Here is a 21,798-nt window from a genome sequence, read left to right as displayed (position 1 = left end):
TGAATCTTATTTATGAAGTAAATGACAAATGTATGCTCACTACACCCCCAAATACAGCATTCATCAGTTGTACAGGAAGCCTTACCTTTGACTTCTGACATTTTGAAATAATAAACTGGCTTGTTTTTCAGATCAAGCTCTACTTCCTATAATCACAGCCTTGTTCATGTGTTGTAACTTCATGAGTCTATCCCTGTTACTCATTGTGCCATTCATTACCTGTACTGTACAGGGTATCAAGCTAGATAAGCTTGTCGCGCTTTCTAGCTATAAAACAATAGGAATTCTCTTTATGCTTTAGATGATTTTCTAAAGCTAATAAGTGAGGTTTCACTTTAAATTTTGGTATCAAAAATGGCTTGCAGTCTATCTTTCATCTTCTCTGTATTCAAGCTTACAAGAGAAATGTGATAGCGTTTGCTCTTCTGCAGGCTTAAGAAGTATTATTCATAGAAACTGTACTTTCTTCCCAGACTGTCAGTTCAGTTGTCACTTGATGATTTTTCTGCATAATGGTTGTATATTTCCATGTAAAAAATTCAACTAAATAGCGTAATTAATGCTGCTGTCTTTTAGTAGTAGTGGTGTTTGCATATCTAGTACTTTTAAACTACAGTATATATTGCTTGCCTGCCTATTTATGTGGCCCATCTTGCTTCCTATAAAAGCATACTTTTTAAAGATTTTCTCTATTTTCTGGGCAAACTGAGAGTATAGCAGCTATCAGATAATTATGCAGGCTTATGGTTTCATGCACTTCTGACTTGGAACCCCTCACCCCAGTGAAATAATTCAGATCGAATTGTGCTAAGGTATAGAGGATATTTGAAGTGCCAAAACAACGAGGCAGAGATAGTAGAAAACATAGATTTTGCTGCTCTACATGTAAAAATAACATAGAGGGGAAAGAAACTTGTAACAGTTGAGGTCAGTACTAGACCTAAAGGTGGAGGTCAAGACTCACCAAGTTTGCAGTCATTCTGTCAGGCTGTGCTCCTTTTTCCTAATGAAAGCCCTTGCTGCTGAGGCAGAAGCTCTGAGCCTTCTGTTTTACCTTCTGCTAATTTTACTTTGTGTATTCTTAAGATACAGCCTCCTCTGTAGAAAGTACATTGTATAGCTCTGAAACGAATTTGAGTGTCAGCTAACGCTACAGACATTTTGGTCTGAATTTGGGTTGGTGACCAGAAGCATTAAGGCATGTGGGCATAGAATCATAAAATCATAGAATAGTTTGGGTTGGAAGGGACCTTGAAGATGGCCTAGTTCCAACCCCCCTGCCATGGGCAGGGACATCTCACTAGATCAGGCTGCCCAAGGCACCATCCAACCTGGCCTTGAACACCTCCAGGGATGGGGCAGCCACAGCTTCCCTGGGAAACCAACGTCTCACCACTCTAATGGTGAAGAAATTCTTCCTAATGTCTAGTCTAAATCCGCCCCTCTCCAGTTTATACCTGTTCCCCCTCATCCTATCACCACAAGCCTTTATGAATAGTCCCTCTCCAGCTTTCCTGTAGCCCCTTTCAGGTACTGGAAGGTCACTATAAGATCTCCTCTGAGTCTTCTCTTCTTCAGGCTGAACAAGCCCAGCTCTCTCAGCCTGTCCTCATATGAAAGGTGTTCCAGCCCTCTGATCATCTTTGTAGCCTTTTCTGGACCCTTTCCAACAGCTCCATATCCTTCTTATGTTGAGGATTCCAGAACCAGACACAATACTCCAGATGAGGTCTCACAAGAGAGGAACAGAGAGGCAGAATCACCTCCCTCATGCTGCTGGCCTCCTTCTTTTGATGCAGCCCAGGATACTGTTGCCTTCTGGGCTGCAAGCACACGTTGCCAGCTCATGTCAAGTTTCTCATCAACCAGCACTCCCAAGTTCTTCTCTGCAGGGCAGCTCTCAGTCATGTCATCCGCCAGTGTGTACTGAAAATGGGGATTGCCCTGACCCAGATGTAGGACCTTGCATTTGGCCTTGTTGAAGCTCATGAGGTGCTCACAGCCCCACTTCTCCAGCCTGTCCAGGTCCCTCTGGATGACATGCCGTCCTTGTGGTGTGGCAACTACACCACTCAGCTTGGTGTCATCTGCAAACTTGCTGAGGGTGCACTCGATCTCGCTGTCAATATCATTGATGAATAGGTAGTGTTGATTCTTCTAGTTGTAGCATATTTTAAAGCAGCTTATAAGAGACTTAATGGTTACCAAACATTAACACCAGAATTTCTGACTAAATATGACAAGTAAATTATATGGTAAAAGAAGTGGACAAAAACTGTTCCATATAAAACATTGTCAAAAGTTGTTCAAGCAGCAATGGTGACGGTTCAAGATAACTCAAAAATCATTTTACTGCTTTGTTTTGATGGGAGTCTTCAAGTCTACCTGTTGAAGCTACTGAAGATCATTAGACTTGTTTTATTTTGAATATGTTATTTCAGGAATGGAGCTATGCCATTTTAAGTTTGTCTCAGTTATTTTAGTAGCTTCTCAGGCATCAGTGTTGTTCTGTCAGTTAACGGCCATGGGGAGGGAGAGGTAAGAGGAGCATAAAGCCTTCGAGCCCCAAAATAAACAAAAGCAAAACTTGAATTTGATAAGGCTGCTATATTTGCCTGTTTGATAGGGACTCTCTGAGTAACTTCTACTTTGGTGCTGCGGTGAGGGCGGAAGCAGCATCAGCTCTGTGAGGGTGGCAGCCTGTGGGGCTGGGGTGGGCGTGGGAGTGGAGCAGGCTGTGGTGATCAGGGTGGTCTGTCTCTCTCTTCCTTCGTGACAGGGAGTGGAAGAGCCCTTCTTCAGCAAAAGTTTGTTCCTGTCACCTGACAACTGGATCTGTCAGTTGGCAGCTCCGCAAGCAGAGCGTACTTCTGGACTTGCTGTGACCAAGAGCTGCTGGAAGCTGCTCAGCTTTACAGCATCCAGTGACTCCTTCAGGAGAGAAATATCCCTGGTCTAGGTTGCCAAGGAAGGTTCCCAAGTGTGTAGTTTCCTCCCTGGGAAGCTGGACCTGTGAGGAAGGAGTGGGACGTGCTGTGTGGAGGTTGGGCTGGGCTGGTGCTTCAGCTCTGGGGCTGTGTTCTTCATTGAAGGGGGAGCAGTACAGTCCTCTTTCAACTTTCAAAGTGAGCACAAGGGTATTTTAACTCGGGAATGGCCATGAGAAGGGACAGTTGCTCTTGGCCTGCCACTTAAACCTCTTTGCTTTGCAGCACCACAGCTGTGGCTTAAGGAGACAGGTGCACTGAGGGCACTGCCAGCCAGAGACGCCGTGGGGTCCCACTGCCACACACCTTCCCTTCCCCATCACTGCTATTTGTGGAGCTGTGCTTTGAAACAGGATAAGGAAGCGATCTGATCAAGCCCTGCAGAAATAGATTATTCTAAAATGGTAGCTAATTCATTTTAAAATGCTGTCCCACGAGCACTGTGTTGGCAGTGTAGCGGGGGCGATGTGCAGATGCTGTGAAGATGGGATGAGCACCTGGGGCAGAAACTTATGAAGCTGTTGCTGATACGGAAGACTTCATATAGTTCTACAGGCAGAATTGGCTTAAATTCTTGCCATGCCCTTCGCTCAGTTCTTTGGGGTTAGATATTAATATTGACATGCTTTTTCAGATGCATCAGTGCTGCTGTTTGTGGAGCCATTCTGTATTTAAATCAGTGAAGTGTTCCAGTTTATATGAAAGTACAAGCCCCAAACCCTTATAAAGTAACCTCCAAAATACCCATTAAGGGTTTATTTTGGTGGTGGTGGATTTTGTGGCCCCCACAACTGTCAGCACAATCGCAGAGATGGCTGTTTGCGGGGTAGGTGGCAGCAAGTCTCCAGGGGTAACAGAGGGAAATCCTTTAGAGACTCTGCTGCTGATAATGTACAGTGTGCTATTTTCTTATGATGTTTACTGACATACATTCTTCCTGTAGCATATATGCTGAGCTTTGCTCAGTTTGTTCAAGCTGTCATCACAGTTGTCCATCACTGCAGATCAGCATCCTCTTTACCTGACACTTGTTTCTTCAGAAACTTCTTTTACTGAGCATTTGTGCACACATAGTAGTCTACATACTATGTTTATTTAGTCCCTTCTCAAAGAAGACAGACAAGTAGAAGTGGAGAATGATTTAATTTTGTTTTGGAAGTTGATTTTTTTTGTTTGGATGTTTTGAGAGGGGTTTTTTTTTCCGATTTTTGCTTGGTTTTTCTGCTGCTATATCTGTTGGGACAGACAGGTCTGTTTTATTCTAGGCTTCACAGGTAGAAAAGAGAATGGGGGACATGAAAGATAGAGTGGTAAAACCAGTGCTTGACTTGGTAATGGCTTGGTAAATTTATTAGATTAGATATGTTTCACCTTTGGTTTGGACGCAAGCAGGAAATAACTTGCTGAAGGTGCCATCTGAGGGTCTTAGAAGACTTATGGTCAGAAAATCATTAACAAGGGAAGAACAGAATAAGAATCTACGACATTTCTCTGGCTAGTATTGAATAAAAACAGTGGACAGAAATTATGGCAAGATGAAAATGTTTTATAGTTCTAGATATTTAGATTTTGGTTTTGCACTTAAAATCAACAGATCAAACTTTTAAGTTAAAGTTACGTGCTGTAATGCTGGTCTCAATTTGATTTGCTAAAATGGTAGGAAACTGGAAACCAAACCACAGGAAAAAAAGGTGAAATCAAGGTCTATGTTTTTAAAGATGTGGTACTGTAAAGCCAGCCCAAATCAGCTTACTTTATATTAGGTTGGTAAAATTATGTGTTGAAAAAATGAAATAGGACTTGATATAGCAATCCCATGTGTTTCTAAAATAACTAATATGTGTATGAAAGTCCTAGTGGAGTTGCTGGTTTTCTGTGTAGGGCGCATCAAGGAACTGGTTTTGTGGCCACTGATCATGGATCAGATTTACTGTCAGATTATCTCCTAATGCAACTTTGATCAGGTAGGCAAATTATCACATTTCTTAGGTTAATACAAGTACACAATATGTCTTTTGCACTGACTTAATGCCTGCTGTGGGAGGAAACACAGTAACTATTTGGTATAAAGCCTTCCAATACAAAATCAGCCTGTCACATTTAAACTCTATTTACTGTCTTGTCAAACCATGACCTCAGAGCAGGTATTGGAACAACGACTCAACTGTGTGAATTATGCTCTGTTTTATTGACAGAGGACAATAATACAGAATTATTACCTGTTAAAAATAATCTACTGAGCATGTACAGTTAGGTTTATTTTTCATTTCTCTTGAAACCAGGGCTTTTTACTTTTTTCCTTTTTAATAAATTTGCTTGGGGCGGGAGAGAAGTTGCAACAGCTGCACCGAACTTTGGAGCCTTCAGCACGGGAAAGACAGGGACCTGTTGGAGCAGGTCCAGAGGAGAGCCAGAAAACTGATCAGAGGGATGGAACACGTCTCCTGTGAGGAAAGGCTGAGAGAGTTGAGACTGTTCAGCCTGGAAAGGAGAAGGTTCCAGGGAAACCTGATTGTGGCCTTTCAGTATTTAATGGGGGGGCTTAAAAGAAAGACGAGGACAACCATTGAGCAGGGCCTGCCACGATAGGGTAAGGTGTGATGGTTTTAAACCAAAAGAGGGCAGATTCAGACTAGATATAAGGAAGATATCTTTTTATAATGAGAGTGGTGAAACACTGGAACAGGCTGCCCAGAGAGGTGGTAACTCACGGAATAACAACGCCCAACTTAGAGTTAGGTGTAGGTATGTGGCTGTGCACAGGGTACAAGGGAGGTTTTTCCTCCAAGCTTGCACACCAGGTGTCCAAGCCGCCACGTTTTTATTGAGCTATATTATTCATATGTATTGGGTTAGTATACATAGTCATGACTTTTCCGAGAAGTGGGTTGAATTAGTAAGATTAGTTCCAAGAATATTAATGTTTATCTCCTCCTCCTTGTGCATGCGCTCCTCCTAGTGGTAGTGGTCGACGAGGGTCTTTGGGGATGAAGGCAGGTCATCTTTGTCACGTTGAACTTTTCAACTTTACTTCTTGCGCATGCGCTTAGACTTTTGGGCATCTCTTTGCATCTGGTCCTAGCTGATTCTTCTTCCTCTTATCATTTCACCAGTCCTTGTTATCTGGCTTAATTGGCTACAGTCACATTCTTTCCCATTCTTTCTAACTGCAGCTTTGTTGAAATTCCTTATGTAAGCATAAGTATCCAAGCGCAGGCTAGCTAGAAGTTATTGTTCAAGCTAATTCTATATTTTAGTTCTAAAATCACAGAAGCTATTCATAATATTCAAACTTATAATAGGTTAGTAACTTATAACAAATAATCTCTTCTTTCAGTGGTAGAAGCCCCACCCCTGGGAACAGTTGAGGTCAGGTTGGTCGGGGCTCTGAGCAACCTTATCTAGTGGAAGATGTTCCTACTCCTGCAGGGGAGGTTGGACTAGATGGCCTTAAAGGTCCCATCCAACCCAAAGTATTCTGTGATTCTATGGCTTTTTGGGAAATTTCTGATTTGTAAAATATGGTAGAATGACATTAACAGTCATTGCAGTCATTTTAATGCCAAATTCATCCATCCACGTGAAGGCTGTTTTTCATTTAATGGCATTGCTTGGGACATGGAATTAAGAGGTATTTTTCTTCCTTTGTATAAGCTGGAAAATGAAGTATGTTTTAAGCATGCTAAAATAGACCTTTAATACTTCATGAATAATCTGTTAAGTTGGGCAGAATCAAATTATTTTAGTAAGCTTAACTCTCCTTCTATATTAATTCTTACCTATTACATCCTTGATAAATTCTTGCGATCGTTTGCAGGTGAATGTATTAAGCTATGCAATTTGTTCTTTAAGCCAAAATGCCACAGCTTGCAACTTTTATATGTATGTATATTATTATAAAATCATTATATGTTTTTAATGTAAAATTACAGAAGACTTGATTAAGTGTTCGGAGGAAGCACCTCATTTTTCTTCCCCTCCATGTTGCTTTTATTAATAGACTGTTAGATAAGAATAGATTGATTGCGAAAATTGTAAGCAAAAAAAAAAGTAATTGATTTAAAGATGTATTTCTAAATACGTTACTTCTTCTTTAACTAAAGGTATTTATTTTCATCATTGTTGTTAAGGTAGGCTGATGGTGAATGGATGATTTAACTGCCAGTTTACTGTCTTCAGTCTGCTTGGTGGTTAGCATGAGAGTGCAGTAGTATTTAGTTCCTTTTTCTCACTTGGCTGATACACAGAACCCAGGAGGGACAAATCACTGGCTTAATGTGGTAGCACATATCCTGAACTGCCACTGCTCTTCATCAGAATGCTGTGTTTTGCTGGTTCTGACTCAAAGGTAGTCACGTTTGTGCCAGTTATTTCATACCCTTTTAATAATAACTTTTTAAATGTGCGTTTTCTTTTTAGGATAAATCCTTGTAAAAGGCAACTAAAACATTCCATTTGGTTTGATCATGTTCTGTTTCCCCTTTCTTTGCAAATTACTGTTGAAATCATTGCTCAATTCAGCCTAATGTGGAAGAGGTGAAGGGATCTCATAGCTGATTAAGTTTGTGTTTAGTGTAAATTAGTGGCTGAAGAGAGGAGGCATTCAAATTAGTGCCCATGCTTGGAGGAAAAATATAGAAGTCAGCTAGCGTGTGATCTGTTTTCATAGAATCATAGAATCGTTTGGTTGGAAAAGTACTTTGAGATCATCAAGTCCAACTGTACCTGTCTACTACTAAGCTACATACCTGAGCATCTCATCTACCCTTCTTTTAAATGCCTGTGGGGATGGTGACTCAACCACCTCCCTGGGCAGCCTCTTCCAGTACCCGATAACCCTTTCAGTGAAGAAATTTCTTCTGTAGTCTAATCTAGACCTCCCCTGGTGCAACTTGAGACCATTTCCTCTTGTCCTATCACTTGCGGCTTGGGAGAAGAGACCAACACCCACCTCTCCACAACCTCCTTTCAAGTAGTTGTTGACAGTGATAAGGTCTCCCCTCAGCCCCCTTTCTCTAGGTTTAACAACCCCGGTTCCCAGCCCTTTCACCAGCTTTGTTCCTCTTTTCTGGATATGGCTCCAAGTCCTCAATGCCTTCCGTGTAGTGAGGGTACATGGTATTCGAGGTGCAGCCTCACAGATGCCAAGCAGCTGCTGGCCAGTTGCTATGGATATAACTTTATAGTACCTGCAGATCTTATGGCTAGTCAAGGGACCATAAAAGGTAGGGGGTTATTGTGGTGGAGAGGAAAGGGCACGTTGGTAGGAAGGGAAGCTTTTAACTGTTTTCACCGCATTGAGTTTCAGCTGAAGGCTGTGTCCAAGAAACATGCTCACAGAACTTTTCATGGTAAACTTTGTTATGAAGCAGCTTAGAAATAACATGTCATTTGTCAGACAGACAAAGAACAGTGCTAGGGTAGAAGGGAAGAAGCCTAATAAACATTCAAGATGAATTATTGTATAACATACATGATCTATTAATAGGGGAAAAGAAAAGAAATGAATGCAAGATATTAATGACTTCCATGCTCAGTGGGAATAATCAAGTTGTCAGCTCAGAGTATTGACTATGTTGTTTTTATCGGTGTGCTGCATAGAGGATGAGATATTGGTGCTAAATTTAAAGCAAAAAGTAGGAAAATTTGAATTTTAATTCTTGATTAGGCTGGTTGTATATTTAGCCCATTAAAATATCATCGATACCTTGCTTTAGCTTTAGAAATGGTGAATGAAACCTTCTAATGGCTGTCTGGGAAGCAGTCTAGGCCTAGAGAATCGGGCAAGAAGAAAATTGTAGTCGTTGAGTTTTTCCCTGACCCCATATAATTAGGTTGTTGTTTAGCTATATTTAGGTAACTGTGTTTATTTACAGTCATGTAATTATTTATAACTGTGAAGCCATTAAAAAAATTTAATTAAAAAATCCTGATATAAAGTAGGCTATTTTGTTGGGTTTTTTCTGAGTGGTGGCTATGCTACCTTTTTAAAATTGGGATAATGAATAAAGTATCCTAGATGTCCCTGTTTGGGGGAGGGGGGTTAGTGTTCATTTGTTTCCCTATTTTACAAGGTCATGATTATGCAATCTGAGATTCAATTAGCATTTCCTTTCTACCCCCTCACCTTCTTAATTACGAAGAGCCAGGGTTTATTTGTATTGCTGGGAGGCTCTGTCTCCAACCAGAGAACCGTGATACCCAGTGCTACACAGCTGCTAAAGGGTTTCAAAGGAGGACTAGAGGATTGTGCTTGATGTAGTAGACCAGGCTCTCTCTGCAGGGGATGCCGAGAGAGGTAAGATGATCAGAATAACAGTCTGGTTCTTTGCAGGACTGTGCTGAACTAATATATGCAGTGAATTATGCTTTTTCAGCCTCACAGTAATTAAAACAACAGAGGAGGTTAGCTTGGATGAGTTTTGGCTGTATGGATAGATCAGACTTATTTCTAGTTATGTTCAGAAAAATTTGGCAGATCTTGTGTGGTCTTGCCAAAGTCTACAAGAACCCAGAGAAAACTAAATGAGAAATAGTGTCAAAGTTTACAGTCAGACTGTTGTTGTGCACCCTCAGAAAGTAGGTATTGCGAATAGCCGTGCAGGTCAGGTCAAGAACTCTGTTTTCACCACATTGAGTTTCAGCTGAAGGTTGTGTCCAAGAAGCAGCTAAAACTGGAACTGAAGACAGTTCTCAGGTGGGGAGGACAAACCTGTGAGTCATCAGCACAGAGATAGATGGTGGCTGAATTTGTGTTGACAGGTGCTGGATCTCTGAGCATAAAGGAGAAGAGGATGGGGTAAAAAAGGTCATGAATGAAGGTTTACAAAGATCCTACAGCAACTTAGAAGAAAAAAAATTGTCTGGAAACTGTATTAAATGAGCAGCTACAAGAAAAGTGGAGGAAAATAAAAATTCTGTTGCATTTTCATTAGTAGGATTCTGTATTTTAGCTTTTGATTTCCACCGAGTGTAAAACATTGAATGTAAGGCTACAACAGTTTCAGGTACTGAGGATTTCACGTGTTTCGTCTCTCTTTTGAGAAAGAATGTAGTCTGGTTTTAAAAGAGAACTGGTATGACACAGGTTTTGTTGCATTGTCAAACAAATGGAATAAATGTCGGTGACATTTTGATGTGGCATTATGGTGTCAGGACTTCACCAGGACATTATTAGTAGTTTATGGTATCAAAGATGTAATATCACACATGCCGTGCATTGTAAAAAACTCTAGATAATGTATTTCTTTTTATACTTCACCTTCTCTGTTTTCTTGTCTCTGAAGCTAAGGCAAAACCAGTTTGGTTTCATGGCTTGCCTGCACAAGCTGTGATAGGTTTTGTGTTTGTATGATATTTCTCCGAAACAAACGTACAGGCAAAGTTCTTTCAAGAAGGGATGACTAAGCAATCTCTTCTCTTTGTAGCTGAAATCTAAAGGTCATCAGATAAAAAGGAGACTTTGCTTGTTTTTTAGAGTGGTTTGGGTTTTTTTTAAAAATAAATGATTTAAGAATACAGGGGAGAGAGACTGCTACTTCAACAATTTTAGAGTAGTGGTTTAGCAGGAGTTTCAAGGAGAGGTACAGACTATTAGGTGATGTTGATGTGCCTGTAATGTTTGCTAAAAGAAAGTGCGTTCTTAGTCTCGGTGCTCTCTCCCTTATCCTCTAAATTTTGTCTCCTGAGGAGAAGGGACATGAGATTTCCCAGGGGAGTTTCATCTGACCTGTTCTTGTACGTTGTCTCCTCCCTGGTAGCTCTGTAGGACTGCGTGGGGGCATGAGCTGTAGTTGATGACTCAGGCCAGAATATCCTCCTACCTCCTCATCGCTGCATTGCTGCTGGTGAGCCGAGAGTCTCTCTGGAGGTGGGAGAAGCAGTGGGGTGGCTGGGGGCGTACCAGAGTCCTCTGGGAGCTAGATTTTAGAATTCCGTGGTGGAGACAGGGATGGTTTGGCTGAACATGGCAACATCAGCTTTGCCAGAGCATGGGCTTCATGCAGAGATTTTTATTTTTTTTTTTACTTTATTTTGGAAAAATAGGTGTCAGACTGCTACAGTGGCAGAAAGCTGAAAACTGCAGTGCAAGAACCAAGGGCAGATTGGAGGATGTCGGTAGGCGTTCATGTCTGATGGTTGGAAAGGACATTATAGGGGCTGTGATTGGGACAAAGGATAAGAGTGAGTGAACATGGTACTGAAACATCTAGAGATATTGCTCTTAGTAAAACATTTTTTCTTTGTTTTGTTTTTTAGTTCAAGCAGTATGGTTTTGACAGCAGTAGTGAAGAACTGGAAGACTGGTTAATAAACATACTAAGATGGAGTATTTGCCAGTAGAGGTAAGACATTCTTTGAACATACTGTGGTTTTGTTTTGGAGCATTGTCTTTTAGTTCCCAGTGCAGGTAACTGCCTTAATGGCACTGTTACACAATCTTTTCTCTGAGAACAGAGCTAATTCGGGAGGTTTCTGTGTACCTCCATCTGCCTTTTCACTGTATTTTGGGTGTTCTGATGCAGCTGCTGTGAAGTATTGCCAAAATGTTAAAAAAAAAAAACAAACCCACAACATAATCAAGAATCGTTTTTTTCCTTATGGTCTTTTAGAATTTGACATCCTGTGATCTGTTTTGTATTGTGGCCTCAGAAAAGATTAGACTAAAGAAGATGATGGGCTAGTGTGGGGACAGCATGGACTGGCAAGGATATGTAGCAGATTTTCCAGCTTAAGAAAACAAATAAACCCCCCAGAAGCGTGAAGGAAAGTGGGGATTTGGTCCTCAGTATAGGATCAAGTGGCTTTAACTGACATTTTAGCTATTGGAGATGTTCTGTCTCAGGTCTTAAATATTTTTGAATATTGAAATGCTGTTTAGGTTGTAAATGTTCAGTAGATACCAAAAGTTATGAAACTGTCTTGTTTTTTCTAACCTGTGTATTTTTCTCATTTGTTATTAGATCTTCTAATATGTATTTACATGCTGCATTAGCCTTTTGTTCATATGCAGAGAGCTCCTAGTGAAGGATTCTTGTGCTTTTTGCAGGCAGACAGAACAAACATGCAGTTCAATAGCTTGGTTTCTGAATGCTAATTATATGCTTTAAAATGCAACAATAAACTCATTAAGGATTAAAATGAGTTGTGGACACTTAATGTCATTGAATTTAGTGAAGTAAATTTGAATGGAATCTATGCAAATAAATACTTCTAGATGAGGGGAACCTTTTCTGTTGTTTTTTGTACAATTAGTGAACAAAAATTAAAGATACTCTCGAAGTCTGAGTTTCTCCTTTAAAATATTTAATCACTGTGTAATTCAAAGGACACTTTTTTCCCTTGTGCTGATATGAAAGACTTTGACAGAAAAGTAGCGATTTGGTTTATGCCAGTGAACACTCCCCATCACCCAGGTTAAGGTGCACGTGGAAAAAGCTGATGCTTGGCAAGGAAAAAAACACCCTCCAAGGTCAGGTGATAGATTGCAATCCCGGGTCCCTGCAGTGGCATGCAACATTGATTTCTGGATGCATGGTTTTGTGAACTGTGGTTCAATATTTCTTACTGGGTTTGCAGCTGATACTAAAGCAAGGCATGAGTGCTGCTTTTCCAGATATCGTTGGTGAGCAAGGACTGAACAAGGGCTGTGTTTCCAGATTAAAATGTGGTGCTGTGTTGCCCACGCCTGTGTTTGCTGGACACTGTGTTCAGTCTGCAGGGGTTGCCTGCCCAGGCAGATTTTAGTGGGCTGGCTGGGGAAGCTAAGTCAGCTCGACAGAGGAGGGTGGGAGCGGCCCCGTCTAGAATTGTGCTAGAAACAACAGAAATACCACAAGTTCACTGGACAGCCCTTTTGGCAGTAATGCAAGATGTGGCTCTCCTAGCTTTTTTTTTGTTGAATTAGCTCATTCATGAAATGAACCTTTGAACTTGTCTAATTGAACTAGTTCTGGATTTTTTTGAGTTCTTCTACTGGGCACTTGAGGGACCCTGAAGCATTTGTGAGTGACTGCTTGGCCCAACAGGTCCTGTAGGAACAATATTCCCTTCTTTTAACAGAGTCAAACTGTTTGGGGGCACAGAGAGTGCCACTGACTGTGCTGGGGAGTCAGAGGCATGTTTTGTCTTTGTCCCTTGAAAATGGAGTTTGATCGAAATGCAAGCTAGATGAGGATGCCTGTGGCATCCTTTGTCTATTTATGTCCTCTCGCTTTTTCCTGAGTGTTTTAAAGTGACTTCTTTTCTGAGGTATTGGACAGTTTCAACACAGGTTTTGTGCACAACCCACAAGGTGTGTTGTCCAGCAGCCAAGGGCGAATCTAGGATCGCTTCTCAGTGGCAAGTCAGGTTCCATTTGCAGAAGATACTCTTGCATTTTTGTAGGTAATGCAGTATGGCAACCCCACAGAATTAGAGTGAAGAACGTCTAGCTTTACAGACCACTGAGGACATCCCTACACAATCCTACAGACAATGCAGTGGAAGAGATTATCGGTGGCAGTCCTAACACTGCACAGTGTAGCAAAACTTGTGGCATCATTCAGTTAATCTGATGAAGTCCCTTGATTGAAATTTGAATGATCAGAGAATTTTTAGATGAGCTGGGTTAATAGCATCATCTAGATGCTGTAGTTTTGATCTTGCGGTAATGGCCCTTGATCAGAGTTCTGTCCCCTGTTACTTCAGTAACCCACTGTTTCTGGTTTTTTATGTAAAGTGCGTGCAGAGTCTGTTAAACCAAGGTCAGAATTAACTTCTTGTTTATAGTTAAAAATCTAGACCTGTGCTATGGTGCTTGAAGCCTTCCAGCTTCTTAAGAGTGAGTACAGAAAGATAAATCTTATCTTGAGTCATATGCCAAGATAATTTAGTTGGTAGGCTGGACATAACCCCTAAAGGTAGCTTTACTTTCAGGTGACTGATACTGCCTGTGGCGATGACTGTTTATGGCAGCTGCTGTGTTTCTGTCACAGTAGTACCGCTTGCTGCTTCACAAACACCCAAATGCCTGTTCAAAATTTCAGAAACAAAGAACCCTCATAATCCGTGCAAGCCTCAGCCAGGCTAGCTTTTTATAACGTTCACTGCTTCTGCATCAAACCCAGCAGATGGACTAATGTGCATGAAGGTTAGTCTGGTTTAGGGCTTTTTGTTTGCTTATTTTTCAAACCAGACAGTTCTTGCTGGAACTGGGAAGCCTGAAGACAAGTGTTTGCAGAAAGTGTAGTCTGTTTTATTAATCTAGTTGGTATTGTTGAAGGAAAAACAGCAGAACTCTGGTTTTTAATTTAAGTATCAGCAGGCAGTTGTAAATAAGCAGGAATGTGCCAGTCTGTGGCTGCGAAGAGGACAGTGAGAATTAACACTTTCCTACTAACAAAGACTGACTAAAAATGAGCATTTTGCTGACCTTAACTCCTGTCTTCCCTCTAGAATTCCCATCTGAAGTCCTGCATGACCTGGTCAGGTACTTTCTCTGTGCTGTTTTGCCACACTGTAATTCAGCTGTCCGTGTCCTCATGTTAGAGTTGAGGCACTGCTGCCTGCACGGTCATTCTGCTTCAACAAGGGCTGGAAGCAGACTATGCTCTTTTTCTCCTTGACAGCAGTATTTTTCCCTCTCTCCAGCCAAGTACCAGAGCAGAGCTGCAGCACAGAGGTATCAGTAATTGCCAGGATTGTATTATGCTGATGCTGTGTTGTGATACTTCTCTGATAACATTTGATGCCTTCGCAACAGAGATAGAAGTTATTGTGGGCAGGATTTCTTCTTTAAGCCAGGGCCTATATATTTAAGGAAGCTGTGCAAAATTGTGCATAGCATTGTCCTTTTTAAGGACCACATTCCCGGCTTGTATTCTAAAAAGTTTGTTTTCTCTTTGTTTTCAGTAACTAAGGTGCTGGCAAGTTTTGACTTCTTCATCCTCATAAACATGAGTGAAGTTCAGGCTATGGTAGAATTCTCCGTGGAGCTCCACAAATTCTTCAATGTGGATTTGTTTCAAAGAGGGTAGGTAGTGCGTTCTTTCAGACTTTACCGTGGCGGATGGCTGATGTTGTAAAGACCTTAATGGGTACTGTCATGTAGTGTTGCTTCGTGTATTATTGACTGCTTTTAAAGTGATTTGAAAAAAAAATTATTCCTCTTTGGAAAAGCTTATACTTTCTCAGAATTAAAATAAAATACTTAAATAATTTGGCCAAAAACTTAAGTTGTAATAAAATATTTATTGTCTAATTGGAGAAAAGGAAAACTCTGTGGCTTTGGAGGGTAGTTTGTATTTTCATCCAGGCCTTCACCCTTTCATATTTTAATTTTTTGTGATCCCTTCTGTTTGAAATATGATAGGTGTTTCTCTTGAATCTTTTAGAAATGTTGCTGCCCTGATTAACTCATTTATCAGTTTGGCAGTGGAGAACACCAGCTTCTCTCCTCCTCACGTTCTGCTGTGCCTCCACAGTTACAGAGGACTCCATACTGTGTCGTTAAACTCTCCTGACCTCCACTTACTTCACCTGCTTTCTGTAGAAGGCTTTTTCACATTCTTTTTTTTTTGATTTTATCTCATTGTCCCCAGATGACTTTCTAAGTTCCTCCTTGGCTGTGGCTATGTAGGACATAATCCTTTACAGCTTATTTTCAAATTATTAGAGGTTATTGGTTGTCTAGCATTGTGGCACCTTGCCGTTCTGTCAATCTTCTAACAGATTACAGTAAAAATACGTTTCAGTATTGTAGTTCTTATGTTTGTTGTAGATAAATCTGGTTGAGGCTGTGTCAGTGTTTACAGACAGGGAACAATATATATTTCAATGTTGATTTATGATTGCTCATTTTCCAAAACATTGTAGAATAACTTTCCTTAGAAATATTTTAGTAATAAGAAAATGCATTCTTTGTTTTAATCTTGTAATAATTCAAGGTGGATGATGAGGGGGTTATTGGTTTTGGTAGAATTAGGGGGAGTGTGGCTTGACAGGGTGAGTTGATGAAGGTTAAGTAAGGAGAAAATTGTATTGCTTTGGGATGCATATATAGTTTCTCCACCTGGTATTAACCCTCTGAGGTGGATATTTTGGGAAAGAGTGATGCAAAAAACAGGTAGGATTGCAAAAGAGGTTGGGAGAAAGAGGCATAAAATACAGTTATAAAATATTTTGGCTAGCTAGCCTCTGTCTTTGCCACATTACTGTTAGTTTTCATCTACATTTTGTTAAAGCTAGCTTTTCTCTGCATTTGACTTGAAGCTGGTACTGACAGGGCTGATTACCCATTCTGGCTGCTACCATTTGCAGTCAAAGTTCATGCAACAAACTGTCTATGTCCCCTTTTTAGGGAAAATAGTAATTTCATTCTTAATTGGAAGAGGAGGATTAAGGAAGGCTTAAGAGGTCTGGGAAAACACTGAGAATATTCTGATTACTTCAACAAAAAAGCACAGTCTGTTAAACTGTTGCCATTTTCAATCTCTGAAATTGTTGGGGAAGGGAAGGGTAGAATATGGCAGCGTGTTAGCTCTGACAGAGAAGTGCCTGAAGAGAAGAAATTCTTTCGGATGTCTTAACCTTACAATTCAAATGATTCCTCAGAATGGTGGTAGAGAAGCAAAGCACAGCAGTATAATTACTAGTGCTCTTCTTGGCATGTTTCTTTTTAGCTTGCTCCTTAAAAAGCAGTAAATGCACAGAGCAAGTTCAGAATCATGGAATGCTGACATAACGAGAAAAGTGACATGAGTAGATACTACCTCTCTGGTTTCAAGCTGATCCTTTAGCTCTGTGCACTTTCCCTTAGAAAGCAATGCTGGGAAGGAGAGGAAGCTTCCAGAACAGTTCAAAAAACTGAGTAATGTTACTGTTGCAATAATTTCTGTCAATTAGGGTAAGTTCTAATGTTTTTCTAGGGGAAAATACTTTGTGTTTATTTGAGACAGGATGCAGTATTTACATTGCTGGAGGAGCCTTTGAATGATGGATTGAATCAGCAGAAAAGGAAATCTTTAGTTTCATTGTTAGCATCCTATTTTGAGCTACAGCGGTGTTTAGCATGGTTTCTCTCCCTAAAAGTTAGGTCTAGAATTGATTGTATTCTGAGCTTGTTCAGGATTGTGTGCATTCAACCCTACCCGGTTTAGCATGCCTGTCTCATGGTGTTAGAAGTGCAGTGACCTTCTGAACTGTGTAAAATAAAATGTCGACTATTGCAAGTAATCAGGTCAACCTGATCAAGCTCTTTCTCGAAACTTAGTAGATTTTTATCCAAACTGTTTAGATGGAGAGTGAGCTCAGATTCTCAGTCTTTCGATTACTGGAGACCACATAATTCCAAGCCTAATTTTCCTTCTGATCAGTTTTTAATTGTTTGTTTTTCTTATCAGTTTTGTCCTGTGCTTTGAATTACTTTATTAGTCCAAGTGTTCATCCTGATGTATTTTTACATGTCAGTCTTTTGTCTCTTTTATTAAATATGAACTGAATCGGTTTGGTCATTTGAATTTGTGGCACATTCCCCACCCCGCTTCCCTTTCTGTTGTGTCCACGATATCCAGTTAAAACCATTATTATCTCATCTTGGTTTTATACTTACTTGAAGAACCTGACAGCTATTGCATCCAACTGTAGCATGTTTTCTTGGGTCTGTATCTGTAGTGACACTATTGCCAGAAGCACTTAGGACTATATTTACGCTAACAAATAATTTGGTACTTTAGGAATGAGTTACCAGAAGCGGTGTTGACATCCCTCTATCTATGTGATTCCAGGGTTACTTCAGACTAGATTTAATCTCATCCTCTGGACCAGATGTTTTGCATCGTGAGTGTGTTTTGAAGTTGTTCATGCCAGTAGTTGGTTCAGACCTTTTTGCCCCCTGGGGGCTGAGGTGCATTTTGTGACATGTAAATCAGAGCCTGTAGTTTTCTAGCTTTCCTTAGGAGACATTTACATTGCATACAAGGAAAGCTATCAGTGAACGGAACCAGCGTGAAACAAACTGGGATCATTTGGGGGGTGCCTCAAAACCACTCTGTTGATCTCAACCAGTCATGCAGACTTAGTCAAAATTTTTCATAGTATTTCGCTCAAGATTAAATTTGATTCATAGAATCATTGAATGGTTTGGGTTGGAAGGGACCTTAAAGCCCATCCAGTTCCAACCCCCTGCCATGGGCAGGGACACCTCCCAGCAGCCCAGGCTGCTCAAGGCCCATCCAACCTGGCCTTGAACACCTTCAGGGATGGGGCAGCCACAGCTTCCCTGGGCAACCTGTGCCAGTGCCTCACCACCCTCAGCGTGAAGAATTTCTTCTTAATCTCTAACCTGAATCTTCCCCCTTCCAATTTAAAGCCATTCAAGCCTACTGTTATAACTATGTTAATCTCCTACCTGACCATTTAAATCAGACTGTGTATTTTCTTTGCTTTTAGAGAAGTGTTAAGTGAAGAGACACACACAGAGCAGACACTTCATTCGAATACGTGAGACTTGCATGTGTAGTTCCCTGTCGCTCATCTGGTTCAAAAAGGGTTGTACCTATTGTCTGTGGTGGTTCTGGGAGTTAGCTGCTTCTGGCAGTTGCACTGTAGCTGTAAGTTGCAGAGTTAGGTAGTTTAGTTAAAGAGCTGTTATCCTTATCTAATACAGCTATTTCATTACATTCTCTTACACCTCTGTGCCACTTGCGTAGAACCCAGCTTGCTCCAGGTAGCTCTGTTGTTTTATTGTCATCTGTTGTAGCATTCAAGTAAGACTTCATACAATTTTCCCTTTGAACTAGTAAGATGCGATCGTGGGAATTTTTGCCCAAGCAGTGGTTGATGTGTGAGTATTGTGTGACGGAATGAGTAGAAGAAATGTAATTGTTTGGGACCTGTGAGAATGACGATCTGAGATAGCGAAGCTTCAGGCTATTTTGTTATCTTAGCTTATAAAAGCTCCAGTTTGATTTGGGCTTGGTGGTGCTTACCTTTTATAAATAGAAAAGGGAACTTAACATAGCTCGGGGGAGATGTGGACTGCAAAAGCAGGGAGTGAGTTGAGTGGAAAACTGGTTGGATGATTGGGCTGAAAGAGTTGTCCTCAGTGGTGCAAAGTCCAGCTTGCAGCTGATGACTGATGGTGTCCATCACAGATTGACACTGGGTCAGTACTGTTCAGTGGTTTGATTCACAACCTAGACAGGATGCTTTCTCAGCAAGTTGTTGAATGATAAATGATAGGGAATGGTTAGATACCCTGGAGAACAGAGCTGCTCTTTGGAAGGATCTAATCACACTGGAGAAATGGGCTGATGGGAACTTCATCAAGTTAAAAGCAAATGCAAGGTCCCCCAGATGGGGTTGAATAACCCCGTAAGTCAGTGAAGGCTGGGGACAAACTGGCTGGAAAGAAACTTTGCAGAAAAAGTACCTGAGGGCCCTAGTGTATAAGAGTTTAAACATGAACTGGAGAGGTCTTGTGGCAACAGAAGGCCAGTTGCATCCCAGCTGTAAGAGCCAGAGTGTAGCAGCAGGCATGCTTTGGAAAAGCAAGGTCTCCAGTCTTGCCATGTTGTGTTGCTGTACTCCTGACAGCAGCTGAGCTGTGATGTCGGGTTGTGTTTCTCACTTACTCAGTTTTCAAACTAGGAGATTCCTCTTTTCATAATGATTTTTCTCTTTTAGGTGCTCAGTACATTTATATTTTTGCAAAAAAAAAATGTCTCATTGGCTTGAGAACTCTTAAGATATAAAGGGCTTCTCTGTGATGAGAATCACTGACCATAGGCCAGGATTTCTGTATGTGTGTGATCAGTTTAATGTTGCTTTCTGTGCTGGAAATGGGAAAGAGTAAATTTTTTTTCAGTTTGGTCAATATCTTTGGACAGAAGCTGATCACTGAAATCAGTTTTTGGCACACTGTCAAACTCTATGTCTGTGTCACTATGCTTCTCTATTGATGTTACCATTCACATGTTGTTTCTTATGTTTCGGTAAGTCCTTTAGCATAAAGACTCTTTTCTGTTTCCACAGCAGACAGCTAGTTAATTTATTAGGTTTATTACTGAAAGGTTTATTCTGCCTACTTATAATAATCGTTAATGAGAATAACCTTTTAATGCTTTGTCACCCAGCTTGCTTCATGTAACTAAAATGAAAATCACTTTCCAATGTAGAACGGATGACAACGATGTTCTCTTGAAACATTTTTATATGCACTTAGGGCATCGCATTCTTTTTTTTGCTAGTGGTAGTGTTATCAGCTCTAGATGGGCAGTTAGAATATATGATGTCCTGAGAGTGTGATTTTGACCTGTCTTTTCCTGATGTTTAGAAGTTTGTGCAGGTGGGAGGTTGTGGGAAACCAGTGGCAATTTTATCAGTGTTTGGAAAGGAAGTGTGGGATGTTTACTTCTAACACTTTCTGCTCTGCCTCCTGCTACCACCTCCTGATGTTTGCGAGTGATACTTACAATGCTGTTTCTTCAAAGCCATTGTTACCATGCCTCTTACATCTTTTTCTGCTGTGGACTGTGGATGCTTACCCTTCACATTTACATTCATGTTTCGTATGTGCCAACATCGTGATCTGAGATATAAATGTATTGAGCATTTCTGAGTGGTTATTGAAAGTACTGCAGGGTCTGCTTTGAAAAAAGCTTTAGTCTGTGGTTTCCCTACCTCTGTGTGTTTGTATAATCTCAATGTTAAATTGCTATTTGGCACTAATCATTTGTTATTTTGTCAGTATATACATGGGGACACAATTCGCCAAAGCCGGATTTAGATGATTTTCAATAGTGATGTCTCTGTGTCTGTTCTTTGTCTTTTTTCTTTGTTAGCGGTTTTCTTTGTGAAGTTGAATATCTGCTGTTTCATTTGGGGCCTCAGAAACAGAACTTGGTTATTTCAGCTAAATGTAAATTTGTAAGTAGACTGTGAATGATGCAAGTAAAACAAAATTTTAACACCAGCTCTTTGTAATAGCTGCAGGTTGACATTTGTGCTCAGTGTGTCTAGTTATATGTTATTGGCTTTGGTTTGGGTTAAAAGATTCTTCCAAAGGTACATCAGGAGTTTACATTAGTAATGTAAGTCTACCACACTTTTTAAAATGGTTTTGCCTTATGAATGCTGGTTAACAGATGCAAGAAGACTACTAAATACCTTCCACAGAAGAGACTTCAGTGGATTCTAACCTAATATATATTTTTGGAGGTGAATCTTATCTCAAATTAGGTTTCAGTAGTGCTAAGTTGTCTATGAACCTAAGTCCCAGTGAAAGTCAAAGCTTCGGAGACTGCTGGAAATTTAGCCTTGTGATATTCTTTTGTTCCATAGATTAGTGGTTTTTTCCATGTGCTGATACTTACTGATGTGTCTGAGCAGCATTGACATTTTATGCTTCTCTGTGTGTGGTTGTGTAATGTAGCGCAAAAGAAAATGCACTGAATCAGAGCATGAATTTTAATGAGTCTTCCTGTGATTACACGGTAATTTCATGAGAAATAATGTCATATATGAAAAGTTATATTTTACTGGATCAAGTGAGTTGTTTACATTGGTTTTATGATTCATTGAGAGGAAATTAAAATTTGAAGAGTAGGATCGCTCTTCTTTCTCCTGGCTACATCAGGAATGAAAAAGTTTTGTCCTTAAATAAAGAAATAGCCCCTGCTAACATCTTGTGTTGTTAGCATATGATCAAATAACAAACACTCAAGGAGCAAGGAACATTCAGGCTCACCTTTTTGTTTTTCTTTTTAATTCATACAACCCACATACACTTTCAAACTGTGTTTCTGTATGACATAGGCTTCTGGAAATAAAC

The 21,798-nt window shown here is 40.5% G+C and overlaps 1 protein-coding gene across 3 annotated transcripts in view; it reads left to right on the top strand.

Annotated features, from left to right (window-relative positions):
* Window positions 1–21,798, top strand: part of FAM135A (family with sequence similarity 135 member A) — a 92,637-nt gene that overhangs the window by 6,409 nt on the left and 64,430 nt on the right. For 2 of the 3 annotated variants that reach the window (XM_069851426.1, XM_069851424.1), the window contains exons 1-3: window positions 11,091–11,105; window positions 11,247–11,332; window positions 14,880–15,000. In XM_069851426.1, the coding sequence (XP_069707527.1) occupies window positions 14,924–15,000 (77 nt within the window). In that variant the 5' untranslated portion in view covers window positions 11,091–11,105; window positions 11,247–11,332; window positions 14,880–14,923. Of the gene's footprint in view, window positions 1–11,090; window positions 11,106–11,246; window positions 11,333–14,879; window positions 15,001–21,798 lie in introns of those variants that run through there. The other variant, XM_069851425.1, reaches the window with a different exon arrangement.

The sequence above is a fragment of the Phaenicophaeus curvirostris genome, chromosome 2 (assembly GCF_032191515.1).
Source record: "Phaenicophaeus curvirostris isolate KB17595 chromosome 2, BPBGC_Pcur_1.0, whole genome shotgun sequence".
In the NCBI taxonomy this organism is placed as follows: domain Eukaryota; kingdom Metazoa; phylum Chordata; class Aves; order Cuculiformes; family Cuculidae; genus Phaenicophaeus; species Phaenicophaeus curvirostris.
This window is presented reverse-complemented; position numbering and strand designations above follow the sequence as displayed.